Source organism: Dendropsophus ebraccatus, chromosome 7, assembly GCF_027789765.1.
Source record: "Dendropsophus ebraccatus isolate aDenEbr1 chromosome 7, aDenEbr1.pat, whole genome shotgun sequence".
In the NCBI taxonomy this organism is placed as follows: domain Eukaryota; kingdom Metazoa; phylum Chordata; class Amphibia; order Anura; family Hylidae; genus Dendropsophus; species Dendropsophus ebraccatus.
In genome coordinates this window covers 143,024,941-143,041,441 of record NC_091460.1, presented here as the reverse complement: position 1 = coordinate 143,041,441, position 16,501 = coordinate 143,024,941, and the positions used below count along the sequence as shown (strand labels likewise).

The 16,501-nt window shown below is 40.8% G+C and overlaps 1 protein-coding gene across 8 annotated transcripts in view; it reads left to right on the top strand.

Annotated features, from left to right (window-relative positions):
• Window positions 1-16,501, top strand: part of INPP4B (inositol polyphosphate-4-phosphatase type II B) — a 394,433-nt gene that overhangs the window by 235,748 nt on the left and 142,184 nt on the right. The window contains exon 1 of one of the 8 annotated variants that reach the window (XM_069978647.1): window positions 5,906-5,983. The exons of the other annotated variants lie outside the window; for them this stretch is intronic. Within the exon in view, the coding sequence (XP_069834748.1) occupies window positions 5,976-5,983 (8 nt within the window). The 5' untranslated portion in view covers window positions 5,906-5,975. Of the gene's footprint in view, window positions 1-5,905; window positions 5,984-16,501 lie in introns of those variants that run through there. 8 annotated transcript variants of the gene reach the window in all.

The window sequence follows — 16,501 nt, the reverse complement described above, 5'->3', positions numbered from 1 at the left end:
TAATGTATAGTAACTGTATAACCCTGATAACACAGCAGCTGGATATGTGATATATATAAGTTACTGTACAGTATAGCAGCATGTGGTGTATAATGTATAGTAACTGTATAACCCTGATAACAGCAGCTGGATATGTGATATATAAGTTACTGTACAGTATAGCAGCATGTGGAGTATAATGTATAGTAACTGTTTAAACCTGATTACACCGCAGCAGTTTGTAGATACAGGATGGAGATGCAGATCCCCATAATGCAGTAGTGTAGTACAACAGGCTAGAATAGAGAAGCAGGGCTGCTGTCAGAGATCTGTGTGGTCACATGACCGCAATGGGGAAGGTGTGTGTGTTCAGAATGGACCAATCAGGAAGTGAGAATCACAGAGCTGTGCAGGAGGACAGTGACAGAAACTTCTGTATACAGCAGTATGAGTGGCTGAGTGTAAGTGCAGGCAGATTATAGCGGGAATGGAGAGGATGGGAAACATAAGGGCAGACAGAGACTGCAGGGATCAGGAAGAAATTAGCAGGGCAGATGTGCACACTGTATAGCATCACTCTCTGTCCGGGGAGAGAGGGGTTATAGCTATGAAGAGATTGCCCCCACAGTCCTGTCCCCTGATGTAAGCCCCAGCCTGAGGTGGATCTGCTATGATTTGGAACGTGAGAAAGACTTCCTGGGTCAGAGTACAGTGCTGTAGACCCCGCTATGCAGACCATTGCCCCCAGTGTGATGATCTCCAATCTGTGACGCAACACCATTAGAATCAAGAGGAGCAGAGATCGTCACACTGGGGCCGGGTGGCCAGTGCTCAGGAATAGACCACCATGCGCGGGAACCGGGCGGCAGTGACAGATGTAGAGAAACATGTCATGGAAACACAAATGTTTTTTTTTCCCCTTCATTATAAAGTGCATTTGTGTCGGTATTTAATGAATGAGTTTGTGGTGTGATAATAATAAGTTTTCACCTCCCAAGTAGGGATCCACTCCTGGTTTTGGTTGCAATATGAGGACCACAATACTGACTGAAATATACGTAGTGTGAACGCAGCCTAAATGTATCATTGCATAATTGAATATGAAATAACGCTGCATACTCTGCATATTGCACATGTTTGACCGGATCGTGATACAAAACATACATTTTAATAGTAGTCAACACAGAATCTTTCTATAACTTTGTCTCTGATCGGGTTACAATACTCTCTTAGAATTTTATATTAGTTTTACTCTTCTAGAGACATTTACTAATGGATTTGCTACAAGTACAAAAGATATCAATTTTCCAGAAGACAGTGAACAAACAGCAGCCTCTCGTGAGAGGTGTTGTTCCTTTTCACCTCTCTCCAAGCTTTTTTGTTGTTTGTTATTTCTTTTTTATGTCTTTCTGTCTCTAGCTATAATTGATGATGATCTTCATTACATATTGTTTTGACTATGACTTAACCCTCGAGGGTCGGTGAGTTTTTGAATCTTTTTGGACAGGGTAACATTTTTCTCCTGACATTTTGAGGTTTATATTTAAGATCTCAGGAAAACAAAGTCCCCCTGTGTAAGGTATGAGCACCACTGTGAGTAATGTCAGGGAAACAAACCTTTCGTTTCAACAAAAAGACAAAAAAGTTCAAGTAGTTGTTCAACATGGAATATTATACTGTTCTACTTGCTAACTGTGCTCATTATTTTAAAGCCGCTTCCTACTGAAACGAAGGAAAAGGAGCACTAATGTCTGCTGTGATACACATAAGATTTCGTATAAATATAGAAGATTGTCCGTAGATTTAAATTCTGTTACTGTAGATTTACCAACCACATCTGCTGGAAGTTTGTTCCAAGCATCTACTACTCTTACAGTACAGTAATATTTTCTCACGTTGCTTCTGATCTTTCCCCCAGTAACTTCTCACTGTCTCCTCCTCTTCTTGAGTTCAGTTTTATTTCTAACATTTTATTTCTTCCTGTAACATATATAAAGGTTTCCATCATGTCCTCCCTTTCCCTTCTTCCTCCTGTAACATATATAAAGGTTTCCATCATGTCCTCCCTTTCCCTTCTTCCTCCTGTAACATATATAAAGGTTTCCATCATGTCCTCCCTTTCCCTTCTTCCTCCTGTAACATATATAAAGGTTTCCATCATGTCCCCCCTTTCCCTTCTTCCTCCTGTAACACATATAAAGGTTTCCATCATGTCCCCCCTTTCCCTTCTTCCTCCTGTAACATATATAAAGGTTTCCATCATGTCCTCCCTTTCTCTTCTTCCTCCTGTAACACATATAAAGGTTTCCATCATGTCCCCCCTTTCCCTTCTTCCTCCTGTAACATATATAAAGGTTTCCATCATGTCATCCCTTTCCCTTCTTCCTCCTGTAACATATATAAAGGTTTCAATAATGTCCCCCCTTTCCCTTCTTCCTCCTGTAACATATATAAAGGTTTCCATCATGTCCTCCCTTTCCCTTCTTCCTCCTGTAACACATATAAAGGTTTCCATCATGTCCTCTTTTTCCCTTCTTCCTCCTGTAACATATATAAAGGTTTCCATCATGTCCTCCCTTTCCCTTCTTCCTCCTGTAACATATATAAAGGTTCCCATCATGTCCTCCCTTTCCCTTCTTCCTCCTGTAACATATATAAAGGTTTCCATCATGTCCTCCCTTTCCCTTCTTCCTCCTGTAACATATATAAAGGTTTCCATCATGTCCCCCCTTTCCCTTCTTCCTCCTGTAACATATATAAAGGTTTCCATCATGTCCTCCTTTCCCTTCTTCCTCCTGTAACATATATAAAGGTTTCCATCATGTCCCCCCTTTCCCTTCTTCCTCCTGTAACATATATAAAGGTTTCCATCATGTCCTCCCTTTCCCTTCTTCCTCCTGTAACATATATAAAGGTTTCCATCATGTCCTCCCTTTCCCTTCTTCCTCCTGTAACATATATAAAGGTTTCCATCATGTCCTCCCTTTCCCTTCTTTCCTCCAGATTATACAGAGTCACATCCTTAAGTCTTTCCTGATATGGTTTATGCCTCACACCCTCCACTATTTTTGTTGCCGTCTTTGGACCCGTTCTATTTTATCAATATCCTTTCTGCAGGTGACGTCTCCAGAACTGGACACAGTATTCCAGATGTGATGTCACCAGAGCTCTATACAGCGGGATCACAATATCCCTCTTCATACTGGTTATACCTCCAGCCACACAGACCAGTATACCATTATATATACAGCCCAGCACACCATTATATATACAGCCCAGCATACCATTATATGTATACAGCCCAGCATACCATTATATGTATACAGCCCAGCATACCATTATATGTATACAGCCCAGCATACCATTATATGTATACAGCCCAGCATACCATTATATGTATACAGCCCAGCATAACATTATATATATACAGCCCAGAATACCATTATATATACAGCCCAACATACTATTATATATATATATATATATATACAGCCGAGCATACCATTATATACATACACAGCCCAGCATACCATTATATATATGCAGCAGGACATACCATTATACATACACAGCCCAGCATACCATTATATATATATATACACAGCCCAGCATACCATTATATGTATACAGCCCAGCATAACATTATATATACACAGCCCAGCATACCATTATATATATACAGCCCAGCATACCATTATATATACAGCCCAACATACTATAATATATATATATATATATATATATATATACAGCCCAGCATACCATTATATACATACACAGCCCAGCATACCATTATATATATGCAGCAGGACATACCATTATACATACAGCCCAGCATACAATTATATATATACACAGCCCAGCATACAATTATATATATACACAGACCAGCATACCATTATATATATATACAGCCCAGCATACCATTATATATATACACAGACCAGCATACCATTATATATATATACAGCCCAGCATACCATTATATATATACAGCCCAGCATACCATTATATACATACAGCCCAGCATACCATTATATATATATATATATATATATATATATATATACATAGCACAGCATACCATTATATACATACAGCCCAGCATACCATTATATATATATATATATATATATATATATAGAAAAGAAGGAGATTGAGGACAGCATCATCTTCCAAAACACGTGCTAAGTCTTTATTGTGCCAGTTCGCATAATATAGTGCAACGTTTCAGCTCTATTTCTTGAGCCTTTTTCAAGCTTGATGCTTGAAAAAGGCTCAAGAAATAGAGCTGAAACGTTGCACTATATTATGCGAACTGGCACAATAAAGACTTAGCACGTGTTTTGGAAGATGATGCTGTCCTCAATCTCCTTCTTTTCTACATAAACGTTGGGGGTCAGAGCCGTACCCTGGGAGGACTGTGCATCCATTGTTGTGGTTTCCGCGGACCCAGCCCCAGTTTTTTGCATATATATATATATATATACAGCCCAGCATACCATTATATATACAGCTCAACATACCAATATATATATATATATATATATATATATATATATATATATATGTATGTACAGTATATGGCCCAGCATACCATTCTATATACAGTATACTGCCCAGCATACCATTATATATATATATATATATATATATACAGCTCAACATACCAATATATATATATATGTACAGTATATGGCCCAGCATACCATTCTATATACAGTATACTGCCCGGCATACCATTATATATATATCAGCCCAGCATACAATTTGCTTTCCCCACCTCCTGGTTGCACTGGTGACTTATTTTAAGGCTGTCAAAAATCACTTCCCCTAAATCCTTCTCATGTGAAGTCTTTGCCAACACAGCACTGCCATTATGATACTTGGATAGAAGACAGTTCCTCTGAAACATCGGCCTCTGAAAACACTGGAAGCCATACAACTGGAGGCAATGCTGTGATTGTGAAAGCCTCCTTCTGTAAACACTGAGCAGAAGTAGCTTTTCAAATGGTCAGCGACCGCCTTGGCATTCCCACCTTACTGTACATGTGCCTTCTTACTGTATATAATATAGAGGACCAGCACAAACCAAGAAGGAGTAGAAAAGGGAAGAAGTGGCTGTGCATTCTTGCATTAAAGGGGGGTTAGCCCGGATTAGAAATATCAAAGCTATTTTCTTAAAAAAACAGTGCCACCCCTATCCCCAGGTTGTGTGTGGTATTACAATTTAGCACCCTTCCCTTTAGTGGAACTGAACAGCCAAACCCCACACCGAAATTAAGGACAGGAGCAATTAATTTCTGGAAGAAAGCAGTCATGTTCTTCTAATCCTGGATAACCCCTTTAAGTGAGTGAATAGTTGTTGTTCTTGCTGCTGTTGCTGTTGTTGTTGTTGTTACTGTATGATCTGTAAAATCTTTAGCTCTGTCATGTGACCTTTTTGATATCCTCATCTTGTTCTTCAGAAGTTTTAGTAAACTTGGTAAGAAGACCAGCATATGAATCCTCCTCCTCCTCTTCCTCCCCTCTCAGCCGTCATACATAATTAAATAGGAAGGTTATGCAAATACGCGCTTCTCTTTTATATAAGGCTGGTGATGGCCATGGGATCTAATTAGTAGATTTCAGATTTGCATAGTCCAAAATGTATTAATAATCAAAATGATATGTGGAAAGTCAAATATATAGAGAAGTTTTCCGTTGTTTCAGCAAGAAAATGAATCCATCTAATCATATTCTCCTAGACTGATAAGCTTGGAAGTGGAAGAGTGAAGGGATATGTCTGTGTACTGTCTCCTTGGAGTATGTCTGAAGCCATTTAATATTACAGCGCAGGCCTGGAGGTGTGTTTATCAAGCAGACTATATTAACCGTGAGCTTTACGCCATTGATTTAGTATTCTGTCCTTTCATGTCCTCTCCAGAGCTCAACGTCTACGACCCTAATCAAGTATTTAAGCCGGGCGAGGATGCACGCTAACAAGGACCATTATAATGGGAAGGTATATGTCTGGGTATTTGTTCATGTTAAAGAGAATTTTATTGCAGGATACAAAAGAGTTCTCATACAGTCTGTCCTCCATAAGTGATGTTACCTGGAATTTATAACCTTAGGTATTTTTGAGCTTAAAGGATTAAAAAAAAAATTGTCAAATCAACTGGTGCTAGAAAGTGTTAGAGATTTGTAATTTACTTCTATTAAAAAAAATCTCAAGTCTTCCAGTACTTATCAGCTGCTGTATGTCCTGCAGGAAGTGGTGTATTCTCTCCAGTCTGACACAGTGCTCTCTGCTGCCACCTCTGTCCATGTCAGGAACTGTCCAGAGCAGCAGCAAATCCTTATAGAAAACCTCTCCTGCTCTCAAGACTGCAAAGAATACACCACTTCCTGCAGGACATACAGCAGCTAGTCAGTTTTGGAAAACTTGAGATTTTTTTCTTAAAAAAAAAAGTAAGTTACAAATCTTTGGCACTTTCTAACACCAGTTGCTTTGAAAGAAATTTTTTTGGGGGGTGAACAACTCCTTTAAAGAGGCGCTGTAATCACAAAAAAAACCTTTTGGCATATAAGAGAGATATGTAAAATGGAATACATATGGTTATGTGAGAGAGACATGGAAAAAAATTTGATTGGTCTGGGTCTGAGTGTTCCGACTGTGAGTATGAGCTGGGAGAAGACCGCCATCAGTCCATTCCTCTCTCCCGGCTCGGTGTCACGTGACACAGCTACATCTTCGGGAGGCCAGCCGGACCACTCCAGACGTCCAGCCTGATTCCCGAACATGACGTTGTTTGACCCAGGATGGCGGCCGTGGTCGACAGGAATTTGGTGAGTATACTGCACCAGAGTATACCGTGGGGGGCCACGGGGAAGGGGGCCATTCACTTACATAACACACATTACAAAGTTGTATAACTTTGCAATGTGTGTTATTTAGTGAATAATTTTTAAACGCCGCACTACCCCTTTAAAGGAAACCTGTCATGTTATTGATACTGCCTGACCAAAAGTCATTGGGGCAATCTGTTCCCTGCGCAGCCTGGATTGATTGATGTCTCGCTGTTTGGATATACGGAGATATCTATAGATCAAGGCCAGTAGGGAGGCAAAAGCCACTGGGAACTCAGGCAGAAAAGAAGCAGATCTTTCATAGGGAACCTGTCATTACTTTTAAAGGAGAAGTCTGGCGGATTATAACATCTGGCAGCCAGCAGGGGAGAAATTGATTACAAGTACTAACTTACCTCTCCCCATGTCCGCGGTGAGCAGTGAGACCCCCACAATCTCTGGAGCTGACACATCATGACGTCGCTAATGGACTGGTCGCTCAGCCGCTCTAGTCACTAATTGGTTAAGCGGCCAGTACATCAGCCAGGACAGGCCTTTTCCCTACAGTCATGAAGTCATCACAACTCGGGGGGGAAATGCCTTCTGGCGGGGGTCCCGCTGCTTACCACAGGCAAGTGAACAGGTAAGTTAGTACTTGTAGTCAATTTCTTCCCTGCACCTGCCGGCTGCTGGATTATATTATCCGCCAGAGTTCTCCTTTAACACCATTTAAAGGGGAACTATCAGCAGGTTAGAGTAATCTTACCTGCTGATAGCCCCCTAATGCGCATGGAGCACCAAAATAGAAGGTATGTCTCTTACCTTCTTCCTCTGCCTGTGCAGTTAGTAGTTGAATCCATGACCTGGAGCACCGTTAGGAGCACTGCCCCGCCCGCAGAGAGCTGAGCCGGCCCACTCCATTGATTATCATTAGACGGATTGGGCCTGTTCGGCACAATGGGGGCGGGGCAATGCTCTTAACGGTGCTCCAAGTCGTTGATTCAATTACTAACTGCATTTGAACGGCGCCAAGAAGGTAAGAGAAATATCTTCCTCCTCGGCACCCCATAGGCATTAGGGGCTGTCAGCAGCGTGGATTCCTCTAACATGCTTATAGTTCCCCTTTAAAGGTTTTGTGGAATTCATGCAGCAAGAGGAGTATCTATGCAATATGAAGGCTGGTGGCTTTGCTGCTACGGCTCCTATTTGTGTGTATATATATATATATCTATCTATCTGTGGAGACGTTAGGTTCTGTCTTTTCATCCCATGGTTGGTTGTTGGCCTCTGTCCTTACATCATCTACATTATTTAACCACTATTAATCAATGTAAGGATTTATGTCTTTGAGTAAGGAAACCATTGTAAGTAATGACCGTCCGATAAGCCGCACACAACCAGCCGGCTCCGTCTTTGCCGCCATGGTAGAGGTGCAGGCATCGCACGCAGGGTTTTAAACTAAAGCAAGGATTTATACTGCAAAGCCTGGAATTGAAAGTGAGCATTGTTCTCACACTAGAAATATTGACTTCATTGCTTTACTGTCAGGTTATTGAGATTAGAATAAGGAAGCTTTGTAAACAAACCATTAGTCTATTAGTTGAAGCTGTGAAGCCAGAAAAGTCTGCCGAGTTTTGGTCGAGTACATACAGTGATTTGTTTTCTATTTTCCTTTTAAATACTGTACGGATTGTTCGGAGCTCGATGTGGATTCAGATCTGCTTGGGGATTAATTAAAAGCTCTTAAAGGTTTTCTTGTACAATCTCACAAAGTTTGTATAGCTAGGTTCCAATACTTTTTTATATGTAATTATCATTTTATAGCTAAGTATCTAATAACAGAGCTTAGAAAGTGTTGACCTCTCACAAAAAATGGGATTTGGTCCTAAGAGATTCGACTGCATTCACAGAAGAAAATAAGGTGAAATGCTCAGAGATGAAGAAATTTGACAGTTTTTTATGTATTGAATGGGGCTGACTTTCAATAACAAAGATAGGCCATACACAAGAGTATCTATAAGGACTGGTCAGGGTACACACAGGGGGCGCAGAGAAAACCAGGGTCAAACCAGGAGAGAGAGGCAATGAGGCAAACCAGAGATTAAAAAAAAAACAGAGGACAAAGATACAGACCAAGTCAGAAGACAAACACATGTTTTCTTTACAAGACAAATATTTATAAAACAAGGAAGGAAACAACGCGAAACCCCATTTCCTTTTTGCTTTATAAAACCAATTCCGTCCTGGCAGGTCTGGATATATTTTGTTATTCGGTTTATGTAGTTGCCACATTTCCTTTTTTTTTTTTTTTTAGTAAATTGACATTTTATCTCTCTCCCGGCCAGTGATCCAGAGTTTGGTAGCTAAGTAAAATAACTTATATTTAATTTACAAAATCCCTTGCAGAACTATGATTTCTCTACTCTGCACAGTTCGGTGTGTGATAAACAAAGCGCCGTCATCTTAGATCTACTAAATGTAGCGTACCAGGTTATCTGCACAAGCAAATGTTCAGAATTGCTTAATATTCATTAGACTCTGCCCTGGATAGAATTAAATTTACCAACCGTGACAGGTGCCACAATATGGTTTTACATCTCAAGAAAGAACAACTTTTTATTTATTTTTTTATTTTTTTGGGAAGAAGTTTACCTTTTGCTAAACTCCTAATAAAGAATTCTCTGACGCAAGGCCAAGTTGTTTCCTCTCCAGCTATATGAGCACAGCAGGGCTTCCAAGATAAGTGCTGAGCAGTGCAAATTAGGTCTTCAATGCGACACAAATAAATATTGAAGACAACACATACAGTTTACGAATGCATTTCTCCTTTCTTAAGAATCCTGGCTGCTTTATGTTTTTTTTCTCCCATCTTCATTATTTTGCACAAACGCTTCCTTTCAATCTGACCCAACAGGACATTAATCTTCCATCCCTGTGTTGATGTGCTTGAAATGCACGGCGTGTTTGTTGTTTTGATAGCAGCACTGCACCAGTGGTACTTTACATTCACAGCGGCTGACATAGCTAATGATAGCTGTTCCCCAGACGTTTATGGAGCTGTTTGTTGATTTGTGTGCTGGTAGCGTTCAGAAGTAAAAGATTAATTTTTTTCACCTGGGGTCCACCATCCCATATAATTTATGTTCCCGTTTGTCGAGTGATATCTCAATATTGTAGTTTAGTAGACAGTCTAATTGACGAATGTAGTAAAATAGCGGATCGTGCTCCATTGTTGCAGTATAGACGGGAATGTCAGGAAATCGGAGAGAGCGAGCGCATTAAATGCAGCTGGTGGTACTTCATCATATCACCGTAGGCTTCCGGTGTTGGCTGTCAGATTAATGTTGTGCGCCGTTTGGTTCTGTCTTCTTTAGCTTTAACTTTCAACAAAGTTAATTTTTATGCTGGAAGAGATGATATCAGCTTTAGGGATGGAAGGCGTTTGTTTTACATAGAAGGCGTGATCGAACGTGTGTCATGGGACGATGATGGCGCCCTTCACTTTAAAATAAGCTACCAGATGGTAAAAGTCCATAAGCAATATTAGACCAAGGTGTCCCTTTCCTGTTCATCAGTTATCTGTCATGTAGAAGGGCATCCGGATTCTACAGGTTTCATGTAAATAGAGTTGGAGGCGACAAAGTCCATCCAAACTTTAGGCCTTATTCACAGATCCGCAAATGCGGACAAAAAATAAGATCAATGTATTTCAATGACCCAATTCGCACATCTGTAGTTGTGTACAGGGCTGTGAACCGTACCACACAAAAAAAAAAAGGACAGGCCCTAGTGTGGACTGAGATTCCTTCATGGATACAACAGTAGAACCCTGTGGGATCCATTTTTTTGCGCATAAATACAGATCCACAATCCTCAACTAGTGACTAGTTTTTTATTAACTGCACTTTCATTTTTGCAGATCAGCAAAAAAATATGGATGAAATTTTGCAGATTGGGGATGGAGAAATAGCGGACTCAAATATACATTGACAAATATACTGACGTGTAAATAGACTCTTAGTGTGCTGTATATAGTAACCCACCATAATATTACTATGTTAGGGCACACTAAGAAAATCACACAGATAACTTGCCTCAGATTCCATCGCTCGCCTCCCCCACTCCCGCTTGAAGTTCCACTGGTCCCATAAGCTCCATTCTATGGTCAGGTGGACTCCGCCCCCCCCCCCCCCCCCCCCAAAGAATTGACACGTCAATTCTTCGGACGAACAGCTGAGCATAGAATGAAGCCTATGAGATGGACGGAGATATGCAAAACAAGAGTCTGTGGAGCCTCTCAAAGCACGGGAATAGCCAGATATCTCTAGCCTGTTGCCAGGGGGGCTTCCATGATGGGGAAAGCACCAGACCACCCTGATAGGTAGCCCCTTAAGAACCACTTGGCTGCGAGTATTGTGTCAGTCTAACGCAAGGTGCGAGTATTGTGACATGACAAGGGCTTTCCAAGGCAGGCCTTCATCCACAGACAGCTGTTTTGGGGTATTTGCCCCTCGTCAGTGTGGAGTAGGATTCTGGCTAGTTGGGGCAATGACAAATCAATTTATCAACAAAACCCAGTAATTATTGAACTCAAGGAGACGGGCGGAGAGTCAAGCGGGAGCGCGCACAGAATCTGCAGCAAGTTATCCACATAATTTCCTTAGCGTGGAAGACCAAGGAATTAAAGAAAACGCTACCAAAGAACACAGTTTTATCACTCTCTTATTTCGTCTTGCTTCAGTTTTAGGTGTTTTCTGTCTTGAGCGGCTTTTATGACACGCGCCGGTTTCACACGTCAGTTTAGTGGTTTTAGCTCTTGAATGTAGCAAGTGTTCTGTGTTTGTTGTAAACAGAAGTTTTATTATAGGTTTTACAGGTTTGAAAGGGGATTGAGGTACTAAAAAAACCATCGAGCTTGAACTGTATCTTTGTAGATAAAGAGGCACTCCTCCCAACCCTGTTCTTAATATATAATGTAGGTTAGGGCTTGTACCTTACCCAGCAGATTTCATGTAAGGGACAAAGGCATTAGAAAAAGCAGTGTTACTTTCTTGAAAAAACAGCACTTCCCCTGCCCTCAGGTTGTGTGCGGTATTACAATTCAACTTCCTTCACTTGGGTGGAACCGAGCTGAGGACAGGAAAGGCGGTGATTCGGGCAGAAAGTGGCCATGTTTTTCTGAGCCTGGACAATCCCTTTAAAGAATTTCATTGATAACATTTATTGGTGGATGGGGCAATTGGCATCTGCCTCTCTCTGGATCCACACAATAGGGTTTCTGTAGGCTAAACGTAACGAAATTAAGGGTAGTGCTCTATGATGGCCTGTTGGATATACTTACCTTACTGTCTAACCGTGGGCCCATTGAAATAAGGATTCTTATTCTTATTCTTTGCATAAATTAGTAATATTGCTGCAACCCAGAGGTAGTGTCACATGAAATGGAGCCTGCCCTCTGCCTTCAAAACAGCATCAGTTCTTCTAGGTTTGAAGGAACTCAACAGGGAGGTTGTTCCAGACATCTTGGGAAACCAACCACAGATTTTTAGATTTTCTGTGGATCTAGACATCTTCTTTTTTTTTTTTTTTTTTTTTTTTTTTTTAAGGCGTTTATAAAATTTAATTTTTGTGATATTGGGGGAAAATGTACAAAAGAAGAAATTGAAAAAAACATATCTATGCATATTAATATTAAGAGCACATTTAGAATGTAACTTTGCTTTCCCTTAGTCCTTTCAGCAGCACAACAGTGGGGATTTCTAAACCCTGCTAACTGATAGGACAGCTGGAACTTATCATCAATAAGCCACACTACAGAAAGACTAAATTCCACCCTTTTGTGTAATTTATTGAATACAAACTTTATTGGTAAAAACAAAGGGAGTCTTGTGCTGCTGAAAGGACTAAGGGAAAACAGATCTGCATTCCAAACCACAAACTTTCCTTAGGTCTTATTTTTTTTTTTTTCATTATATAAATATTTAATTTATCACAATGACCATTTAACAAAATTCATAATCATCAAAATTTATACAACACCAAGCCCCCCCCCCTCCCCCCACCCATTCTGATAGGAGAGAGAAATAAAAAAAAAAAAAAAAAAAGACCCCATGCAGAAGGGTCACCAGAACCACCACCATTGTTCTCAGGTTCACTCAACCGCTCTACTAATCCAAACACCCCATATTGCATTAAAGATCTCACTACCTTTCTTTTTATGCTGGCACTGAATCATTTCATACCCTTTAACCCTACCTACTGCTTCCCACCAACAATCCTCAGCTGGGGGAGTTGCCGCAATCCAGTTACGCAAAATCTGCAATCTAGCCAGAAACAGGAGTTTAGAAATTAGACGCACATTTTTGCCCAACTGGACAGTACAACCCAGGATAGTATACAAGGCACTGCAGGGGAACAGTACGATCTAGACATCTTAATTTGCAGCAATTTCCACCCAGGCGTAAAACTTTTTCCACAGTACCCTATGTCGCCAACAATGGTATACTATCTGGTTATTAGAGTTTAGCGTAGAAAACATACTACATGCTTAAATATGGCAAAATAAAAAAGCGAGGAACATGTTATTTGAGTTTGTGGACACTTTAGTCCGCCACTATTCTCCTTGTCTTGTGCATTTTTCCTTCTCTTACGTTAGATGGGTTAGTTGTGTGCTGTTTATCATATGTAGTGGTACTGGCTGCCTGGGGCTCCATCAGCAGTGGGTATCAGCTGTATATTACAATGACTTGTATCAGATATAACAATAATGGCCCCAGTGTGAATAAGGGATAACTCTGTAGACCCCTCCCCAGGGTGTGATATGGGGGGGTACAGGTGCATCTACAGAAGTCTATGAAGTGATGCCAGAGGTTGGGCATTACATGCTGCCTGTTGGCGTAATGCCGATAGCCATAGTATTATGCACTTGCAATGTTTTTTTTGTAAAAGCAATTACATGATAAAATGCAAAATTAAAAGGACTTAAATTGTTTCTAAATATTAAATATAAAAAATAAATAAATTCCTTACCATGCCTCTTAAATGAAAAGTGCCTTAAAGGGGGTTATCCAGCGCTACAAAAACACTGCCACTTTCTTCCAGAGACAGCACGGCTCCTGTCTCTAGTTTGAGTGCAGGTTTTGCAACTTGGTTCCGTTGAAGTGAATGGAGCTCAGTGGTGCTGTCTCTGGAAAATAATGGGCGTGTTTTTGTAGTGTTGAATTACCCCTTTAAAATGCCCCTTCCCAATACCCCCATCCTCCAGTATTTGCTTTTACCACTGACTGTTCTGGTGAACAATGCAAATATAATGACGTTATAATGATGCAACTGAGAAGGCACCATATGGTGTTGCAAGGAACATGTCTTCCCTGCACCCGGCCGCACCAAGGGGAACCAGTGGGCCCCACTACCTGCCTGGCTTTGCCGACTGCTGAAACAAACCCTTGAAGCGGCTATAACCTAAACTGTGGTATATGCTGCAAGTGATAAAGTGGATTAAAGACCTGTTGGTCCAAGAACAGTGAAGTGGAGTCGGTTCCTATAAAGCATCAACCCTATAGGAAGTCATTGTCAACACCTTCACTTTTTATCTCCACTTATTTATATACATAAATCCTAATGTACAATATACTTTTACTGAAATTACACCTTTCAGCTATGCCAAGAAAGGGCATTCATATCACATGCAATCAATTGACTCTATGTATTTTATGTTTCTTGTATGACGGCTTTATTCTAGTAAGCGGATGGGCTCCGGTAATTTAATTTTCCTTGGCGTATGGTTATATAAAGCAGCGGATAGCTAAATATTACTTTACCAGTTCCTAGAAACTGAGATTGCGGATAAATCTTGGAACCCAGAATTTTGCAGTTGTGTCGGAGTACAAGCTCAGTGCGGAGTGCTAAATTAAAGGGCGATGCTCTGCAGGCAAACAGCTCAGCGGTGACCTTCAGCCGCAACTAAGACACAAATAGGATGAATAGAATAGCTGCAGCTGATGATATAACACTCCAGCTCCAGCTATGTGAGGGAAGCTACAGGAAGATTATACCAAGATGCTGGTCTTCATCTGTATTCCCTACATACTCTGTTTTAATAAGTAATATGAAGTTCTACAACTTTATAATATACTAGAAACACCACAGGATCTTATTTTATAATGTGTACTTTTACCAGACAAATTTAGGCTATGTTCACACAATGTATATTTTCGTATAATCACGGCCGTTGTACAACGACCATGATTATTACAAGAATATATGTAGCATTGCTGTCTATGGGATCCCGGCCGGGATCCCTAGCGGCGCCGCAGACAACTGACATGAAGAAAACCATGTCAGTGCACACTGTGGAGCGAGCGGCTCTGAACACTCGCTCCATAGCGTGCAGTGGGGAGTTCAGATGCGGGCATGCACGGATGTGCCCGCATCAGAACCCTGCAGCCGAAAAGATCATCCGGACGGTACCGCATTAACGGCCGGGATGATCTTTTCAGAGACCCATAGTTCTATTTTTGAAACACATACAGTAGTTCTATTTTTGAACCAGTAAACCGTATTCAATGGGCGAATATTTTTAGGTGCAATTTTTTTTTTATCTGCCTTTTTTGAGTATTCACCCAAAAATTTGCATGTTATAATTTGCGACTTTTTAAAAAGTTGCACAAACTGGTACAGGCCTACGTCTGGTCAGTACCAGGTGAATTTCTTAGCGACTTTTTTTTTTGCGACCTTTTTACTTAGATGCATTTACTATGACTTTTCCGTAAAAAATACAGATATACGTTGCTGAATTAAAACCGCACTTCACTATTGTCCATATATTGTCACATGTTTGACCCTATGGGGATATAGGATGGTACAGGTAGCTTCAGACTCTTAACCAACTAAGTGAATTTAACACCTAATTTTCTCAGGACAAAAAAGTGGGGTGATATTTAAAAGATTAACCGCATAGTCCCTCAATTAGTTTCACCCAGACATGGGCGTCATCAGAAGAAGGGCTTATGATCTCCTCCTGCCTGACCACACAGGATTTTTACATTTCCCCATTTGGCCCAAGGCCTTGTTTGCAGAACCCCTTTTAAGGCCTATGGTTTTCTACATCGTTATATACTCCATATCTCCTCTAGCACCATCTTACTGTATTTTGCTACATCCACAAGATTGATAACTTTTCTCACCAAAAAATTATGTTTTTAAGTGTTTTTATGTAACTAAATTTGATGTTATTGACCATTTTATTGACCATGTTATGCCCCATGCACACATCCATGGCCGTTTTTAAGGTCAGGAAATACTGATCAGGTAGGCTAGCATTGCATAAAGAATTTCGGACAGTTTCCAGATGCCAATCCAGAGCTCTCCAGAATTCCGGATGCTTCCATAGGATTCTAAGGACTTTTCACCTGAATACCAACTTAAAGGGGTTATCTAACCTGCTGATATGTCCCTACTGCGCAGGAGACGCTGAGGAGGAAGCTATGTCTCTTACACGGTGCAGTACGTATCGTTCCGTTGCAGTTAGTAGTTTGGTCCACGGTCCGGTGAAACTGTTAGGGGCACTGTCCGTCTCCACAGCACCGATCTGGCCCGCTCCTGGATCACCCCTTTCTAATGATAATGAATGCAGCGGGTCAGCTGAGGACGGATTGCCACTATTGGGACAGGCAGTGCTCCTAACAGTCTC